The sequence below is a fragment of the Hypomesus nipponensis genome, chromosome 24 (assembly GCF_054491055.1).
Source record: "Hypomesus nipponensis isolate SF chromosome 24, ASM5449105v1, whole genome shotgun sequence".
NCBI classification, from domain to species: domain Eukaryota; kingdom Metazoa; phylum Chordata; class Actinopteri; order Osmeriformes; family Osmeridae; genus Hypomesus; species Hypomesus nipponensis.
Window position 1 is genome coordinate 5,390,717 of NC_140384.1, and position 19,732 is coordinate 5,410,448.

The following is a 19,732-nucleotide window of genomic DNA, read 5'->3' on the forward strand; positions in this document are numbered from 1 at the left end:
GAGAGATGAGCGAGAGAGAAAGAGAGAGAGATACAGAAAGAGAGAGAGAGAGAGAGAGAGAGAGAGAGAGAGAGAGAGAGAGAGAGAGAGAGAGAGGACGTCAGGTGAACCCAATCACTCTCGTTAGCCGTCTGAGGAGCCGAGAATATGAAGTGGAGGCGGAGGTCACGTCGGAAGACTTAACATGTGATACCCAATGCTGGTTCCTCTCTCTCTCTCCTTGACCCGCGCGTGTCTTATCAGTGTTCTGGCAAAGCCTGCTCTTCTCTGTCACATTGTAAAAGGGATATGTTTTCTCTTTTTCTTTCACTGGGGTTTCAACCACCTTTGAGATCCAGTGAAGGGGAAGACAGAGAGAGAGAGAGAGAGAGAGAGAGAGAGAGAGAGAGAGAGAGAGAGAGAGAGAGAAAGAGTGGGGAAGAGGGGGGATTGAGATGGATCTCTCGTAAAACTCCAGGGGCTCTCTCTGAGGGCCGCGGAACGCTCTGCTCTTTAAAGGAAGCGCTGAATGAGAGGCCAGAACACGACAACAGGTGGGTTTCCTTATCTAACGGAGGGAGGAAAGACAGGACATGGTCAGCATAAGCACCACACACATACACACACACACACACACACACACGAGAGAGGATATCCTGCTCTTTCCATGTGGAGCAGATACATTGAGATAGACAAACAGCAAGCCCCATAAAGGTGATTTATAGTATTTAAAAAGATGTGCGTTCTTGGCTCTCCATGAAGGATATTAAGTGCTCCAAGGGAGGGACAGAAAACTCCACACAAGCCTTTTATTCTCCAACCGAAGAAAAATCCCTCCTCCACCTCCTTTGGGTGGAGGAGGGATGTGTGTGTGTGTGTGTGTGGCTCAGTGGTATAAGGAGGGGTTCTGTGTTGTCTTTGCTTTGCCTCTTTTGGCCAAAGTGGAAACATGCTTGGCTCACCTCTTGCCCCATCCCCCAGGAGTAGACATTCCCACCATCTGAGGATAAAAATAGAGAGAGAGAGAGAGAGAGCAGAGAGAGAGAGAGAGAGAGAGAGAGAGAGAGAGAGAGAGAGAGAGAGAGAGAGAGAGAGAGAGAGAGAGAGAGAGAGAGAGAGAGAGAGAGAGAGAGAGAGAGAGAGAGAGAGAGAGAGAGAGAGAGAGAGAGAGAGAGAGAGAGAGAGAGAGAGAATAAACAAACAGTCCACTAACAATTCAAGTGAAAGCCATGAGCCCATGAGAAGTAAAAAAAAACAAAAAGGAAAGAAAGGAAGAATAGGAGAAAGGAAATGCACGCCTGACAAAAGTGGCTCAAGTATCATACATCAAACACTTGTTACCTCTCCTGGTGCCTGTGATTGCACATGACTGCAAACAAGTCAGTGATAAAAATCTGAAGAAAGATGAGACCGATCGGCCCGGCACTAAAGATCATCAATCACCCGGGCTAAGCTCCAATATTATTAGTTCAACTATAGAGCTGCACTCTTCCATTTTACGGGCATCATAAAAGGTTGGGGTGGTGTTGGTGTGTGTGTGTGTGGGGGGGGGGGGGGGGATGAGGGGTGAAGGGATGAGGGGCAGAGGGTAGGGGGCTGTCGGAGGGATCTCCCCACACCCCCCTCACCCCCCTCCTCCACCCCAATAGTTTTTAACCAGCGCTGGGATGGATCTGTTCAGGGTGAACGGACGGTTCTAATGCGACGGCGGAGGCAAGCGAATCACTCACCCTGCTCCCCTGGGGGGACCAGTACAGCGCAGGCCCTTGGAGACCCCCTCACACTCCTGTACGTTAGCATCTCCGGCGCTTCGACTGCATTTCAGTGGGTGCATGCGCGTGAGCGAGTGTGTGCGTGGCCGTGTGTGCGGGGGGGGGTGTGTGTGTGTGTGCGTGTGAGTGTGTGGTGGTGCTCGGCGACCACCTGGAAGCGTGGACGCGACACGCGACACGCACCTGCCGACCTCAGTCCGACAAAGTCCGCATCTGATTACGCCCTCGCGCTTCAGTGTCGGGGGACATTTCACGCGGCGCCCAGGGAGACGAGGCCCACCCTCTCCCTCGCTCTCTTTCACCCGAGCGCGAGTTCCAACTGTAACCTTTTCCGTTTAATGAGCTCTGGCGATACTGAACGTGCCCGGCAATGTCGAGAGCAGAGCCGCTCGGATTGTTATGCTAAGAGAGTTCTCATTGGAGCACGGGCGTACACGAGGGGCACCGATTGGCTGACACATACCCAACGGTGGCCAACAAGCACCTGTCTCGTTTGATAACATTTCGTTTGGGACATTTTCTTCCAGTGGTGTCGTTAACGCGGTGTGACGAAGAACAGTGGACTGCCTGCTCAGGCGTGCCTTCTGTGCTACTAGACGGCGTCCGCACCAACACACTCTCGTTTGTGCGCCTGTCTGTGTCTGTGTGTGATGTGCGCGCGAGTGAGTGTGCGTTTGTGTGGCCTCCCTGCCGAGTTGCTTCGAGAGAGCCCAGTCGGGGGGAGCGGGGCACCGAGGGAGGTCCGGAGAGACTAAAAGGTCAGTCCTCGCCACAGGGAGTTTACCGGCGTATCCATCCGCCATGTTCATCGCAGGAGCTAGTCCCTCAACCCCACCCTCCTCTCCCCTTCTCTCTGGCCTCTTTAATATAGTCTCTCCTTCGCTCCCCTCCCCCTCTCCAAAGTCTCCAGTCCTCTCTTGTCCAGTCCCTGATTATTCCCCTCTCTCTCTCCCTCTCTCTCTCATGCACTGCCTGCCAGTCGGGACATAAAGGCAAGTGTGAAGTCCGTCACAGACGATGAATAGCTGCCCTTTGTGCCTCAGAACTTAATTCAGGAGCTGAAAGGGCCCTGGGCCCGCCACAGCACCTCAGCAGGCAGCCTGTTTAAAAGCTCCACTGAGGACCCACCGAACTCAACGCTGCCCCGCTCTGCCCCCGCAAACACGAACACAGCAAACCAGAGATTTGTTACAGCCTGTTACGACCGGCTGACAATTTCATCTGGAGAGGAGAGGACGGAAGGAGGGAAACGTTCGTTTCACCCCCGTTTTCTCTGCGTTTGGCACCAAGACAGAGAGAGAGCAAGAGAGAAAGAGAGAGAGAGAAAGAAAATAGGAGAGCGTCAGAGAGAGATGGATGGGAAAAGGAGGGGAGGGAGAGAGTTTGAGTTAGAGAGAGCGAGAGAGAGAGAGAGAGAGAGAGAGAGAGAGAGAGAGAGAGAGAGAGAGAGAGAGAGAGAGAGAGAGAGAGAGAGAGAGAGAGAGAGAGAGAGAGAGAGAGAGAGAGAGAGAGAGAGAGAGAGAGAGAGAGAGAGAGAGAGAGAGAGAGAGAGAGAGCGCAGAGAGAGAGAGAGAGAGAGAGAGAGAGAGGAGCCACATGTCATCTCGTAGCCCTGTGCTGGGCTTGTTAGGCCTGACACGGGCGCCCCAGCTAACAAAAGGCCTGTGCGGCTTAGGGCTGCCCTGGAATGTCAGAGGGTTCACATTTCACATGCAGATGTGTGACCCTTGCGACCTTTAGTGGGAAGGTGCGCTTTAACCCCGCTGGGGAGGGGGCGGGGGTGAGCAGGAGGGAGGGGGGGGGGGCGAGAGGCACCTTCAGGGGAGTACGGGTTTAGGGTAGGTGGGGGTGAAGAAAAAACAAGCCCCCCCCCCTCCCTCTTTATGAGGCTTTTAAGGCAATTGAGGGAAAGGAGGCAAGCACAACCATCTCTCTGGAAGAAACTTGTCTTCACAGCCTGGACGTGTAGCCGTAACCGAGGACAAGGCTCCATTACTGAAGTTCTCAACTCCTAGCCATGTGTGAATGAACAACTTCAAGTAACCGCTAAGCCCGTCCGCCGGGAGAACCAAGATCCACAGTTTTTTTAGCAACCTTGTGGGAGGGAGGGAGCACCAAGACACACGTTCTGACCTCTGACCTTTTGGCTGTGAATGTTCCACTCTGCGCTGTTTATCCCCTCCCTCCCTCCCTCCCTCCCTCCCTCCCTCCCTCCCTCCCTCCCTCCCTCCCTCCCTCCCTCCCTCCCTCCCTCCCTCCCTCCCTCCCTCCCTCCCTCCCTCCCTCCCTCCCTCCCTCCCTCCCTCCCTCCCTCCCTCCCTCCCTCCCTCCCTCCCTCCCTCCCTCCCTCCCTCCCTCCCTCAAACTTCCTCGGCCCTTCTCCATCTCACCCACCCCCCCCCCCCTTTCGCCAACTTACCCTCCTTTCTCCTCTCCCTCTCTCTCTCTCATTCTATCAACTCTCTCAGTCCCAGCTATAAACCTCTCCAGAGGACCTCGCTCCATTATGTGATGACTGTCGATATTCTGATATCGAAACATTGTCAGACGCGAGTACTTCATCATCTGTAATCACACTCCCCCAACAGCCCTGGTCCCTAACACTTTGGAGCACATGAAAGCATTAACTTTTAAAGTGCATACCGAAGATTTCTCCCCAAATAATTGAAATAACACAGTGGGGGTTCTTATGTAAGGCAAAAGTGCTGTGAGCTTTACGCAGAAACCAAAGCTACTGTCATCCACCCTCGCTGGGCTAGCTAAGGCATAACTTCAGCTCAGGAGGGCTTCTTCCTCCAAACTCCCTCTCTTTCTCTCTCTCTCTCTCTCTCACACTCTCTCTCTCCCTTCTCCTCTCCCCTCTCTGCTCCTCTCTCTCCCCCTCGCCTGCTCTCAAAAGTCAAAACATCAAAGGCGATGAGATATTCTGCACAAGCACGAGAACTTCAAGTGTGTGTTTGTTTGCTTTAACCCTGCAGCCCTCTGCCCCAACCCGACTTGCTCGTCGTGCAAAATACATGAGGGAGACCGAGCACATCCATAGAAGTACTTGCCTCCTACATACTGTAAATCTATATGCCTGCAATTCACATCCCCCCATAGGATTCTGTTGTGGAGCATGCATGTGTGTGTGAGTGTGTTTGTGTGTGCGCGCTTATACCGCTCTTGCCTCTGAACCGCATTTTAAATAACACAAGACAACAACAGCAATGGTAAAGGCAGTCATTTCTGATATTCGGTTGTCTCTTTAACTGCTGCTATCTCTTGGTATGTCCAAACTGCTAGAGAGCTGGATGTCAGGATTAGACTGGCAGGGGGCCTGGATGTGTGGCGGGAATTATGATTGTCTTTTCGAGAAGTACAAAAGGCCTCGTTTATCAGGGCCCTGCCTCTATCCAGACCCTGCCTCTATCCAGACCCTGCCTCGTCAAGACAGAGCGACTGAGGCCGTAAAGACCTGAAGAAAAATACAACCCTGCACCTCCAACCGCAGCTGTTATTATTACAGAGTTATTATTTCTCCATCTGCCGACAATAAAACAAAAAAAAAGAGATAAACAAGGCATTTCCCCCCCCAGACTCCACCAGAAGAATGTCATTTGCTGACGTGTGAGTTGACCTTGTGTGGGTGAGGGCTATTCACTGTTGCACAGACATAGCAAGAGAGATAGAGAGATAGCTGTGTGTGTTTTTATGCTGTGTGCACTCCCTCTTCCTTCCTGCCAATGTTTATGCATGTATGCTTGCCAGATGATCAAATTAGGAACAAATGATATGTCATAAACTGTCTACCCACCTGTAAAGTGAACCATCCACTGCATCATGAACTATATTACACATTCGCTTCTCTGGTGGGGAATTTTTTTCGGTCACGTCTTCAAAATAATAACTGAAAGGACTGAATATTTACAATAACTGATGCTTCTTATATTCAAAAAGCTTCAGGTTACTCCACTAAGTCACCTGAAGCCCCATATGTAGAGTACTGTACATGCAATACAGCAAAACTGTGAAAAACAATCCACTTGACAAACCTCCATTGTCAAGTCTGGTTGCTATGTGCACGGTAGGTGCATCCAACAGGTGAGATATCTATGGCATAGCTAGACCAGGGCGCCAAAGAGCTCTCTGCGGACCGGCGTTTCCATGGCAACAAACAAGGAGCAGGCTACATGTCAGTCCAGCATCGCTAAATAACCCATTAAAGAGTGTATGAGGGGGAGAGGGGAGACCGACCAGGGCACTGGAGGCTAATGGGGAGATAAGATGGCGAACACATACACTTACACACAAGCTCACACACACACGCTTACACGCACACAAGGATACACACACACAAGGATACACACACACACACATTTGAAAAACAGCAACGCGGGGCGCACGCACAAGACGACGGCGAGGAAGACGAAAGACTAGTGAACAAAGATGCCCTCTCTCCACGATGGCTCTCGAAGCTGCCAGGGATGTATTTATAGGATTCCTCCTGTGAGATCCTCTTACACATTCATGCCATCTGAAACAGAGAGAGAGAGGGGGAGAGGGAGAGGGAGAGGGAGAGAGAGAGGGAGAGGGAGAGGGAGAGGGAGAGGGAGAGGGAGAGGGAGAGGGAGAGGGAGAGGGAGAGGGAGAGGGAGAGAGAGAGAGAGAGAGAGAGAGAGAGAGAGGGAACAGTTCGCGCCACTAACCGCCCCTTTCATCCAGACCCTTTGCGTGTACACGGCTTCTCATGAATGAATGAAATAATAAATCAGCACGTAAATATATAAATAAAGGTAGCGCAGACTGGTGAGCTCCCCCCCCCCTTGCCTTTAAGTCGGCACATTTGCATTCGACATAATTAGCGTCGGGCACACTGAGCCTGGTCCTGTGGGAGCCCTCTGATAACCGGGCGGCCCCCCTCCCCTCCCCCCCCCCCCACCCCGCTCACCCTCCACTCCAGCTCCAGCCCCCCCCCCCCCCCCCCCATTAGAGCTTTCATTCCAGAGTGTCAGCCAGAGAGCACATCTTCATCCTGGATGCCGGGCCTGCCCATAGGCTTCATGGCAGAGCTGCTGCTGCTGCTGCTGGCTTAGAGCTGGGAAGGCGGGAGGGGAATTGGGAGAGAGAGCGTGAGAGAGAGCCAAAGGGAGAGGGAGAGGGAGAGGGGGAGGGAGGGAGGGAGGGAGGGAGGGAGGGAGGGAGGGAGGGAGGGAGGGAGGGAGGGAGGGAGGGAGGGAGGGAGGGAGGGAGGGAGGGAGGGAGGGAGGGAGGGAGGGAGGGAGGGAGGGAGGGAGAGAGAGAGAGGGAGGAGAGAGAGAGAGAGAGAGAGAGAGAGAGAGAGAGAGAGAGAGAGAGAGAGAGAGAGAGAGAGAGAGAGAGAGAGAGAGAGAGAGAGAGAGAGAGAGAGAGAGAGAGAGATGTAGGCTGGAGGAAGACATCAAGACAGAAAGTAAGAGGATGATGCCTAAAACAGTACACCAGTCAGACTGACTGACAGACAGACTGGACCACGGCGGTAATGAATGCAGTTATTAAATTGTTTCAGCTGCAAAGAGGCCTATTCTTTCGCCATTATAAAGGGAACAATTTATCCCCACTGATCGGCCTGTCTCCTTTCTCCCCTTTTACTTTGATCTGCCAGCATATTGCCGTGATGTGTCCTATTCAATAGAGAATCTGGGGCAATTTTAATGCTTTTGTACCTCGCCAGCGCTCTACTTCCCTCTCTGTTTAAAAATAGCTGTTAATTATAAGTGCAGTTTAAATGTCTCCAGTGACCCAGAAACGCAGGTTGAAGTGAGAGGGATCGCACGTCTCCCCCCGTTTAAAAAGAGGAAGACATTCTTTCCCTTTTCTTTTTTGCACTTCTTCAATCTCCCGCTCTCTCCACCCCGCCCCCCCCACCCCTTCGCCTTTGTCTTCCACGTCCTCCTCCACTCTTTTTCTTGACTGTACACCCCCCCCCCTCCCTCCTCCTGTGCGGGGGTCTCTGAGGGAGACGAGCCGAGGACGGGGGCTGGGGGGGGGGGGGGGATTCGCGGCGTCTTCCGCGGCGCTGCAGTCTGCGGACCGCGTGCGTCACGGTGCGTCTCATCCCCCCCCCTCCCCTCTCCCCCCCCCCCCCTGCGGGCGGAGGAGTGGGAGGTTGAAAGGAGCGACTGGCGACGGCGGCGCGCAGACAGCGGTAGAGGAGCACCTGTGAGGAAGTGTGCGCTGGGACCCGAGGTGGGCACCCGGGGAGGGGTGGAGTTATAAATAAAGCATTAGCCTGTTGGAGGGAATAGAGATGTGAGCCGCTGCCTCTCCTCCTCCTCCTCCTCTTCTCTTCCTCTCTCCCTCCCTCCTGCTACTTAACCGTTAACCTGCGGGCATGAACATGTGGCTGCATCATCACCGAGGTGGTTCTGGAAAAAACGACGCACAAAACAGGATCAGGTGCATTGTGGGAACCTCCCCTGGCCCCCTTGTTGTTAGGGACGGGGCTGGGCTGGGTGGGGGGTGTTGGTGTCTCCCAGCAGCCTACCCCCTGCCGGGCCCACTGGAGCGCCCCAGGCTCCCTCATCACCCCTACGCTACGACTAATTGTCAATGATCGCGTCCCTCCCTCACAGGCAACATAGTGTTAACCATGCCGTGCTCGATGATTTCAATCGTCCTCACAGCACTAGACTGACTCGGATTCAAGTACTGAGCTGAACTGAAAAAGCAGGGATACAATTTGTTGGGGAGCAGTTCCTGTAAGTGACAGGTGAACCAGGCCTCTAGTTTCCTGTGTCAGTGGCGTGTGCATCACTGTGTGTAGGGGGTCAAGGTCACATGCTTCTGAAGCTAACTTAGGAACATCTAAGACTGTCGCCTCGTAAACAAAGACCCCTTGCCCCTGGCCAGCCCTGGTCCACCCTGGCCTGCCCTTGTGTTCCTATAGAAGCCCCGTTTTAGCCCAGGGTCAGAGTTCAACTCAAACGACCCAGACAGAGGCAGTGCATTGCAGCGATGCATGCATTATGGGTCCCACAGGTTATGAAATGCTGGCTTTAGCTGTCAAATATTTTCGTTGCTCTTGACTAGCAAACTTGTGGTCAAGCTGCTTGTCACATTAAAGTGTTGCAATTTAATATCGGCGTGATTGAAGAAAACCAGAGCTTTGGCAAACACAGTACTAAGAATCTTCACCAAACCAAACTCTGTATTGAGGACCAGAGATATCCTGCAAACAATAATGTGAAAGCGATTATCAACACTTGGGAATGAACAAGGGAATACTGAGCATATCCTGATTATCATACAGCATAAAGCCAATTAACTATTCTGTTCCTAACTACTAATACTCTTATCTCCTGCTCGCCCTAACAGTTTAAAGGTGCACTTTACTAAACCTGTCACCATCCATTGGAAACGCTTTCCGGCTGTGCATTCCCCAAGATAACAGCTGAAGATAAGGCAAATCCCTCATTCGTAACATCATTATTCCCATCCCCGTGGTTTCAAAGTCACAGTAGTTGCTCATACTGTGTTTCCATTGTCGGCATGCTACACACAGTGACTGAACCCTATGCTACAGTATAACATTGTTGCTGGCTGGCTCTACAAAGTGTTCCCCACACCAGATAAATAAGGGTGATGCACCCACTCGTCCTCAGGCAGGGCTGACAGAAAGCGCAGAGGCAAAGCGAGAGGCTGGCGTCATCCACGCTACAACAGGCCTCAGAGTAAACAAAAGCACGTCAAGCAGCAGTGTGAGATCAACAGGAAGCCACCAATGAGAGCCAGGGCAGGAGACCAGCTACTGACTCAATGTCACTGTCACAGTTCAGTCCCCTGCTTTAAATCCAATAGGATTTATTGTACGAGGTGCTGTCACGACAAAGCCACTAAATCCATGAATAACACCCACAAAGACCGAGGCATCCTTATGCAACAGAGACATACAAGAGAGGTCCCGAAGGTAGACATTCCATGAACAGCCATCAGGGTTCAATGGACGGACGCCTCCTTGCTTTTTTTCTGGATCCGGAAAGAGCAGGAGAAAATGAGTCAAAAGTAAACATCATTCCTTGTTCTGCTTCTGGAGATAGACGCATTGTATGGGAAACGGTTCAGTCAACTGTGGGAGTACTTCCAGTTAACGAGTTAACCATGTCTGGTGATATATAAGGTCAGACGCTATCATGACCATCAAAATGCCATCTTGGAGACTCCGTCCTGCCCCTCTCTGTGCATCGAACACAGATCCTCATGAAAGCAATTATGATTTGACATGATCTGATTTTGCTTTTAAATTCGATCCAATGTCAAGCAGATCCTCATTGTCATAAGGAGTGGAGGATGATTGCTTGAAAAGAGTGCTTCAACACAAACCGCCCTCATCACGGAACGCAACTGCAGAACCGTCTGAACTTACCAACCTCCGGGGGACGCAAAGTTAGCTGAGCATATCGCGGAGACAATTTCATGTCGGCACAATCTAACCTCTGTTGATGGAGTAACATCAGAAGCTGGGATCCAGACAGCCAGGGAGATATCCTTGGAGATAACAGAGATCTATGCTCTGTTCCCCCACCCCCACCCCCCACCCCATCCACTCCAGGGCCGACAGACAGAGCGGAGAGATGAAAGGATGAAGATGAAAGGGTGAGATCCCGGTTAATGACCTTGATAAGACCAGGGACATAAACAGCCTTGGGTACGGCCCCTGCGCGTCGCTGTGACAACAGTGGAAGAGGCCTGGGGGTCTTCATCTCGACTGGTTCTTCACGTAGATGTCAACACGTGTGTGTGTGTGTGTGTGTGTGTGTGTGTGTGTGTGCGTGCGTGCGCAGAGGGTAAAAGTGTGACGACAACCCGGTCGAGGCCTTGCTCAGTGACAGAACCCGATATCCATCTAATGTGATAAGGAGTATATGCAAATGAACAAGGCCACAGAGCCCTCTAATCAGCTTAGCGGGCTGATAGATATCAGCTATCTGAGGCAAACATCAAACACATCCTGACAACGCGCGCCGCAGCGCAAGGAGAGGAATCAATGAGCACACACGACTAAGCATGCACAAACACAGCAGGACGGGGAGAAAAAGAAAAACACAGGAGGTTGGAAACGTAGTCAGTCCGTCACCCGCGCTCTGCGTGCCCTCTGTACTGGGCCATGGTCGGAGCATTGAGCCTCGAGGAGGCTGGAGCTGCCATGGCGACTTGTGTCTGGTCAGCATCCAGAGGGGAAGAGTCATGCCCTGAGTGTCCTCTCCGCTGCGCTCCTCTCCGACTATTCTTAACCCGGGGAATCCGGAACATTCTAAGTTGGTGGAAGGGCCAACTGGTGGGCCCCAGTTAGAGACAGCAAGTCCTGGAACAACACAGCTGCCCTTCAGTCATCAGGCCAGCCGACCTTGTCTGAACCACACACATAAATCCACTAACCTTTCAGGAGGAACACAAGGGGCCTTTCCTCTCTGGTGCCTTCTGAGTTGTGTGTGTGTGTGCGCGTGTGTCGGCTCGACTGAGTTGTTAAAGTGAACTGTGTCTGTACATAGAATAACAATCACCGTCAGTTGGTTTTTCCTTGAAGTCTTTGGTCTCCTTTGAATTCAATAAGACTGTGGCCCTTTCCTTCCCTCAACCTCTCCTCATTTTCGTTCTCTCTCTCTCTCTCTCCCTCTCTCTCTCTCTCTCTCTCTCTCTCTCTCTCTCTCTCTCTCTCTCTCTCTCTCTCTCTCTCTCTCTCTCTCTCTCTCTCTCTCTCTCTCTCTCTCTCTCTCTCTCTCTCTCTCTCTCTCTCTCTCTCTCTCTCTCTCTCTCTCTCTCTCTCTCTCTCTCTCTCTCTCTCTCTCTCTCTCTCTCTCTCTCTCTCTCTCTCTCTCTCTCTCTCTCTCTCTCTCTCTCTCTCTCTCTCTCTCTCTCTCTCTCTCTCTCTCTCTCTCTCTCTCTCTCTCTCTCTCTCTCTCTCTCTCTCTCTCTCTCTCTCTCTCTCTCTCTCTCTCTCTCTCTCTCTCTCTCTCTCTCTCTCTCTCTCTCTCTCTCTCTCTCTCTCTCTCTCTCTCTCTCTCTCTCTCTCTCTCTCTCTCTCTCTCTCTCTCTCTCTCTCTCTCTCTCTCTCTCTCTCTCTCTCTCTCTCTCTCTCTCTCTCTCTCTCTCTCTCTCTCTCTCTCTCTCTCTCTCTCTCTCTCTCTCTCTCTCTCTCTCTCTCTCTCTCTCTCTCTCTCTCTCTCTCTCTCTCTCTCTGGCTATCAGAAGCCCTCTCCTTCCGAATCACACTCTGACATTTACCACTAAGCCACCTATTTCAGTCGACCTATTCTTAAGCAAAGCCAGGCCAAGACATCTTTATGGAAATCAACCAGTCTGTGTGTGTGCTCATTTGTAAAGGGCATGGTGGTGGCCGAGGCAGCCAGGCAGGCAGGCAGCGCTCCAGCGTGTCCTCTAGGTGAGCTGCTTCACCCCGGCCCCCCTGGCTGGCTCCAGTCTGGGCTGACAGCACACAGCGACGGCCATCTTGTCTGGCAACAGTCCCACGTGACATTAATCCAATGAGGGCCTGTCTCTCTCTCTGTCTGCTCAGGAGTGGGAGCCAAAGGTTCTCCTGTCTCGCGCGTTCTCTCTCCTCTCCTCTGTCCCCTCCCACCCCTCTCCATTCCCTCTCTCTTTCTCCCTCTACTCACATCGAACCACCGGCCAAATAAATGAGAATAACTCCGACTGAATGTGTCGACGCATATGTTTATGAGACTTAATAAGGTAGAGTGGTAGAGGAATGAAGCCAGCTCTTGGAGGGATGACTGTGGTCTTGTCCAATATCGGACCACACCGATGTGACCGAAACGTCCCAAAACACCAGAGAAACACATACAAGGACTGCTCCTGAGTCATGTGTTCTGTCCCAGAAAAGTGACGAGAGCCTAGTTTGACTTGGTCGGTGCCCTATTGGGAGAGGAGCGCCATGAAAAATAACTCTGCCGATGCTAACTGACTGGGCTGGAAAGAAGCGCTTTCGAAACAGCTCACTTAGTCACCGGCTAACATGCTCTCTATTGAGCTCCACCCAAACAAACCACTTCAAAACGCCATTACTGGCTGAAGCTGGAGCCTTAGTAAGCGTTTTTCTAAAGTGGGGTATGAGAGCAGGCCTGAGAGGACAGACACAAGTGAGAGTTTGGGGAGAGGGAGGGACAGAAGAGGCAGAGATAAGGCGTGTTGAGAGTGCTTGTTTGGCTCTGTGGGGTGTTATGGCATAAACCAATTAGAAGGAAACACTGAGCGGGTCTCTGGGTAAGTGAATGTGTGTGTGTGTGTGTGTGTGTGAGTTTGTGTGTGTGAGTTTGTGTGTGTGTTTCTGGCTCAAGCTGACTCAGCATGACCGTACACATGATTCTGAACCATCGACACACTGATGTGTCAAGCCCACCTTTCCTTCGTTTCTCCTACTCCTCTCTCTCTCTCTCTCTCTCTCTTCTCTCTCTCTCTCTCTCTCTCTCTCTCTCGCTCTCTCTCGCTCTCTCTCTCACACACACACACACACTCACACACAGTCATTTCCCTCTCATCCCTTAATCAGTGCACCTCAAAAGGCAATCAGTCACAGCAGCAAGCACCATGTGTGGAGTGCAACCCAGTTTGGCTGATTCTCTTACAGACTTTGGAGACAACTTGAGGGTTGAGAGAGGTGGTTGCTTTGGGGATGACTGCATAGAACACACACACACACATGAACCTCACACCCTATCCAATCCCCTGGCACATGGCCCATTGAGGGAGCAGATTGGGAATAGGCATGGGTTTCTGCCAGGGGGATTCTGGGAAGGACTCCAAGGAACATGTTTGTGGAATATGTTCTGGTAAGAAGAGGGAGCTAGGGGGAGGACACAGGTTAGGGGGAAGGCTTGACCAGGGGGTCATTTGGAGAGAGAGGGGTCAGACTGACAAGAAGATGTATGGGTGCTGAAGTCCGCTTCATGTGTTTCATTCATGGTATTACATTTTTGGACAAGGCTTGACTTAGAACATTGAGAAAAAGTGAGTTGGAGAACGTCCGAGAAAGAGAGAGACCGACACTGAAAGTGAAAGCAAAAGATCTTAAGGTGTTTCAATTTGGTACGAGCCAGCCAGCTACTCACGCATTTGTTTCATATGTCACAGGGCTCTTTGGGTGGTCGTTTTCGAAAACGACTCCCTACAAAATGAGCTATCGCTAATCATTTCTAGGTCTGCATGTGAGGGTGTTTACAGGGCCTGTGTGTGTCTATGTAGCCACCTGTTAGGTCTGGTGGTGGTCCTGTACTAGGACAGACTTGTGACATGCCGTACTGCCATGCCAGGGCTTTCAAAGGGTCAGTTATTTCACACTCCTCTTGGAGAATGAGTGGCCCATGACCAGAGCAGCAGAGCACAGACCGCCAGCACACTGAACGCACCTGGTAACACTGCCTGTAAATGACGCTTTGTTTTGTTCCAAAACCTTATCTGGGAATGAGTGTGTGAACGTCATATTGATTGAATACTAATGCTTGTGGAGACACTGTGTGTCTATTTTGTTATTAAAGTTTCGTTGGTTCAAATGTATTTAGCCCTTTTGAGTATTTTTGTCATTGTTTTTACATCGTGTCAGGAACTGAAATAGTTCTGCAAAAAAAGTACACACACCAAACCTGGTTTACATCCAAGTTCAAACAGATGTAAAAGCAAAGTCCTGTACACAAAATCCACTTCACATTTGATTAGGTTCTACAGCAATCCTGCTCTCACTGGAAAGCTGCAAATGTTAGGCAGACTGACGCAGAAATGAGGGAATGTCTTTAACAGTCCATAGTCTGACCTCCAAGGATGACAGAGAAATAGCTAGCCTACTTGACAAATGCCATCATGTGAAAGGTATGTTTCAACTCCTTCCCGGCTCTGGCTATGCTCTGAACAGGATTTGGTTTCACACACCTCGCAAGGTCAGGAAAGCAACATCAAAAGGATTGGAGTCCTTGTGGGATCAGGCTTTCCACGGTTGGCTTTTGGTCACACACGTTCGCTTGCTTACACAAACATAATGAAATTGCTCGCACACATACACACACACACACACTGTTACTAGAAGGCCCGGGGTTTGGAGTCCCTGACTCAAACGTTAAGGCACACACGCATACACGCTTTCTTCTTCTTAAATACACACACGCACACACACACACCTGCAGTGACTGGCATTGGGGGTCAAACACAACACATAAACCACAGGCGGCTCCTTTAGGCATATTCTCTCTTCTTGACAACAGAGAATTTTCATAAGCCGCAGTAGTCAGCCGTCTACCGCATTCTTGGGGGGGGGCGGACGTGACTGCATGTTAATATGGGCGTCACGGTAGCAGTGTGTGTGTGTGTGTGTCATCGGAGTGTGTTTGAAGGTGAGAATATGGCAAGCGTTTCTATTAAGATAACATGTGGGAAAATCCCTCCTCGACAAGGGGGGCAGACAGAAATGTTTCCTATTTAGTGAAGACCTAGAACATTGAGATTCTGTCTATAGGTTTCCATCTGTATGTATGTGTGTGTGTGTAGGGGGGGGGGGTACGTGCCCCTATCAATAACAGCACGCAGAAGAAACCCTACTGTGTACCTACAAATAGACGTGCAAAGTGGCTCAATCCCCGCTGAATGTTTGTCCAGGGAGGTGGATTACGGGCAGAGCGGGCATCTCCGTGCCAGCCCACAGGGCCTGAGACCGCCCTAAGCCTGGCGTTTCCTGCCCTGGGAGAGCCTTAATTAAGAGGGTATTGGGCGGCATCGGAGGCTCCCAAATCCTCCAGACCTTTACTGGGGCTTTTGTTGAGGCAGGAGGAGAGCCGGAGAGGGATCTCAGCGAGGGGGCTTCCGTCTCAGCGAGGGGGCTTCCGTCTCCCACTGTCACGCACATGCACACATGCAGGCACGTATATCGTGTTGGCAACTCTGGGCACACTTTCGTATGTGGTCGCATGCAAAGACACGCACGCCTGAACAACCGTTCTAAACACCCTCCACCCCCCCGCCCCCCCCCCACACACACACACACACACACCCTGCCATTCTTCGGCGCCTTTCCCTCCCGCCCACCTCCTTTCAAACGCAACCACGCACAGCGACACGGACGCGCGCGCGCGCACGCTCGGCACCCCCCCCCCCCCCCCCCCCGCTGTGAACCAGGAGTGGCTGCCACGCCCCTGGGTCCTCTTTGAGGCCGGCCTCCACCTCTTACCCAGCAGTTAAGGCACAATGACCCTTACAGGGCGGGACAGTGGAGAGCACTGGAGACCAGAGGCCTCAATCTACCCAGTCAGTAAACAAGCCAGTCAAGCCCACCGTCTCGTTACCGTCCCCGCCCCCGTGCTAAGAGGGGCCCCGCCCCCCGCCCAGGAGGGGGGTGCTTTGTGAAACAAGGTGGCCGCTGTCAGAGGGCTCTTGAACACCCACTTGAGAGCAAGGGGAGAGAATGGAACCTCTCTGGGCCTCTAAAAGCCCCCCCCCAGTGCTCCACCTCAGTCAGATAACAGATACAGCCACCAGATACTCCCATGTCCTGGCAAGCAGGCAGGGAAGGGGAAAGGGGGTGGGGAGGTCGAGAAACAAGGCCCACGAGAAGGGGCCTGATTTTGGGGGTAGAGATTTCCACCCCCCGGTGAAACCGTCAGAGAAGGAACACCCCCGCGGTGGCGGTGTTCATGTCTGGGCGGCAGAGCGACGTTGACTCCTCGTAGCCACCGTGGAACGTCGACGGCAAGGTAGAGAGGAGAGATTAAGGGGGGGAGAGCGAGAGAGCACAAAGGCCATCTCAATCAACGGGCCACTCTGTTTTTCATCGGCCTCCTTTTGTGCGGCTGTCATGCGGGCTGGGAGCGATGTTGTGGAGGGGGGGGGGGGCCCGGGGTGGGAGGGGGATGGGGGGGGGGGGTTGTGGAGGCGTAAGGTAATCTTTTAAGTGGGAGACTTTAACTCTCTCAGAGGGTAAACACGAGAGCGGTCGCGGAGGGCATGGTCGCTGGGTAATGTTACTGAACCACAGGAGCGCCCCGGGGCACTGCGCGGGCTTGTTTGGGAAGCGGTCTGTGTGTGTGTGTGTGTGTTACGGGGGAGAACGTCCCGCCATTTTGTGTCACAGCAGGCTGGAGCAGGTGATTCTTTTACCAAGGCGGATCAGCTCAGCAAGTCTGAATTATCGCTGATTGCCTTCCAATTCAATTATGGAGTGCAGGATGGGCATTTTATGGAATATGTGTGAGCGTGCGAGTGTGTGTGTGTGTGTGAGAGTGTGAGAGTAGGGGACTGGGGGGGGTGGGGGTTAGTATCCGGGATAGGGGCGCAACGCTGACCCCACAGCTGACGGTCAGTCAAGCAGGACAGGACAACACAATAACAGCCTTGTTAACGAGGACACTACATACCTCCCACCTGTTACCCAGAAACCACACACACACACACACACACACACACACACACACACACAGACACCCACAGACACACACACACACAGACACCCACACCTCAGGAAGGGCTTGGAGCTTGTCAGAGGGCTCATCCTTGGGACGCCTCATTTGAGGGCCTCCTTCCTTCATTTAGCCCTGCCACCATTTATCTCTCGAGCTGTCAGAGAGGCGCTCGCTTTCTGAACCACTTCCTGTCTGTACAGGGTGAAAGGGGCCCCTCGCAAGACCTGTTTGGTCTGGAGAAACTCGGGCTGGCTGACTGGCTCACCGGCTACAGAGGACCCCACCATTCCTACTTTAAACATAATATCTGGTATCGTCTGTCCTCGGACCGTTACTGCACTTCCAGTCGAGAGTCATCTCTCATGCATTTAAATGACATGGTTATTTAAGAGCATCGTCATCAGGAGCTACGAAGGTGGAGGAACCTGAATTAAAGAAGGATTAAAAAGAGAGAGAAAGAGAGAGAGAGAGAGGGAGAGGGAACAGTGGACGGGGAGATGAGGGAGAGAGGGAAACGAGAGGACGAGGTGGAGGGGGGCGGGCGAGCCCAAAACAAATTCCCAATGCCAGCCCCACTCTCCCAAGTGTGAAAATCTCTATAAACCCATCACCTTCAATAACAGCCAACCATGAAAAGATGAGAAAGAGAGGAGGCGTGCAGCGAGCGAAAGAGAAAGAGAGAGAGAGAGGCTGTGCAGAGCAGGGCCAATGAAGCGGCCTCTCAATTCACTTTCAAATTTCCTCCACAGTCCCCTGCACACTGTTAATTACCGGCCGGGCATTCCCCCCAGCACGGGCGGCTTTTCACACATAACAAGGCCTGACCCAGACCCACCGCTGGAGTATGCCTGCAGCCCAGGGATCAAGACCAATTATGGCCCTAAGCTGGCCCTATTTCTGTGTAGCCAGGGGGAGAGGGGAGAAGGGGAGGGGGCAAAGGGGGAGGGTTAGGGGCAGCATCTTTTATTTTTCTCTCCCTTCACCCTCCTGCATAACACCAGTAAATCCATCTGTCTTCTGTGTCTGTTTCATCTCGGCTGTTTTCCCCTGTGTCCACTCGCCGTGCCTCTCCGCTTAGGCATCTCTGGGTTTCCAGAAGAGGAATCTCCCTGACAAAGCACTCGGACGGTGTTTGATGGGAGTCCAAACCGACAGAGGCATGCACGGACTCCTGCGCAACACATGCACGCAGACGCCCCAAACACACCCGTCACCCTGCACACACACACACACACACACATACACCCTCACCATGTATAAACAGACATTGCACGCACACACACACACCCTCACCATGCACACACGCATGCACACACACACCCCCACCATGCACGCACACACACACACACACAGACCGGCAGACACACACAGGCACACACACAAGAGGTGTTTAAGAGTGCTGGAGGCCCCTCCAGACAGCTGATGGTGTTCAAGTGATGCACAGAGGTATTTAACAGGAGGGCTTTCCAAACAGTCATGCTGGGCTGTAGCTCCCCCCCCCCCACCCCCCCCCCTCAACACACACACACACACACTGCACTAACCTAGGGTCAACAACAGCAGAGAGCTGAGGGCCAATGGGTGGGGGAGAGTGAGGTGTGTGTGTTGGAGGGTGATGATAGAGAGAGGGTTAGGGGGTCAGGACCCAGTGCACTGTTCAAAGCGGTCACTTCTCAGAGAATTTGCCTGCACACACACACACACACACACACCTTAGCCGATACACACATGAAAAGGCACACACACCATCATCAGAATGTTACTCACACACACACACAAGGGCTTTAGGAGTCCTCAGCATCCCTACTGAATCTGCACCAGTGCTGATGACAGTTCATAAAGGCGGCTATGTAAATACAACAAATGAAAAGCCAGCGGCGGGGAGGAGAGGAGAAGGAGGCCCTGGGGGATCGATTGTTTGTGAAGGGGGCTGCTCCATTAACTTCACCACAGAGCTGCCTGCTGACCTGACAGAGGTGTCTTCCGGCACCTTCTCTGGTGCCTGGAAAAACAAGGCTGCCGCTGTCTGCCAGCCTGCTGACCTGGAAGGAGCGAGGAGCGGGAGAGGGAGGTGAGAAACACACAGGGAGAGAAAAGATGTGACCCTCTCAGACGCCACACACTCACCAGAGAGAGCGAGAGAGAGAGAGCGAGAGCGAGAGCGAGAGCGAGAGAGAGAGAGAGCGAGAGAGAGAGAGAGAGAGAGAGAGAGAGAGAGAGAGAGAGAGAGAGAGAGAGAGAGAGATGTGCGCATACACACACACACATTACAGCTCTAATCAAGAGGATTTTCCACATGAGGCGGTAAATGACACCAAGGTAAAAGGTCGCGGGCAGGGCGATGTGCGTTCACGTGGTGAGACACGGTCGAGGGAAGGCGGCGGGTGGTAATGAACAGGTTCAGGGCTAATGGACCCGTGCGTGACCTGCCGGTAAACGTCTAAACAACCCGGTCCTCTTTCCCACCTCTCACTCTCTATAAACGCTTGGTACAAAAGAGGCAGGACTCACTTCAGTACACAAACCAAAAAGTACACAAACACACAGATAGAGCTTGCTGAAGGG

At 52.4% G+C, this 19,732-nt stretch overlaps 1 protein-coding gene across 1 annotated transcript in view; it reads right to left on the minus strand.

Moving 5' to 3' along the window:
* LOC146232819 (uncharacterized) overlaps nt 1-19,732 on the minus strand; it is a gene marked incomplete at its 3' end in the record, with an annotated part of 272,531 nt that overhangs the window by 12,322 nt on the left and 240,477 nt on the right. Inside the window, exon 9 of the mRNA XM_084690016.1 lies at nt 942-979. Within this exon, the coding sequence (XP_084546142.1) occupies nt 942-979 (38 nt within the window). The remainder of the gene's footprint in view (nt 1-941; nt 980-19,732) is intronic.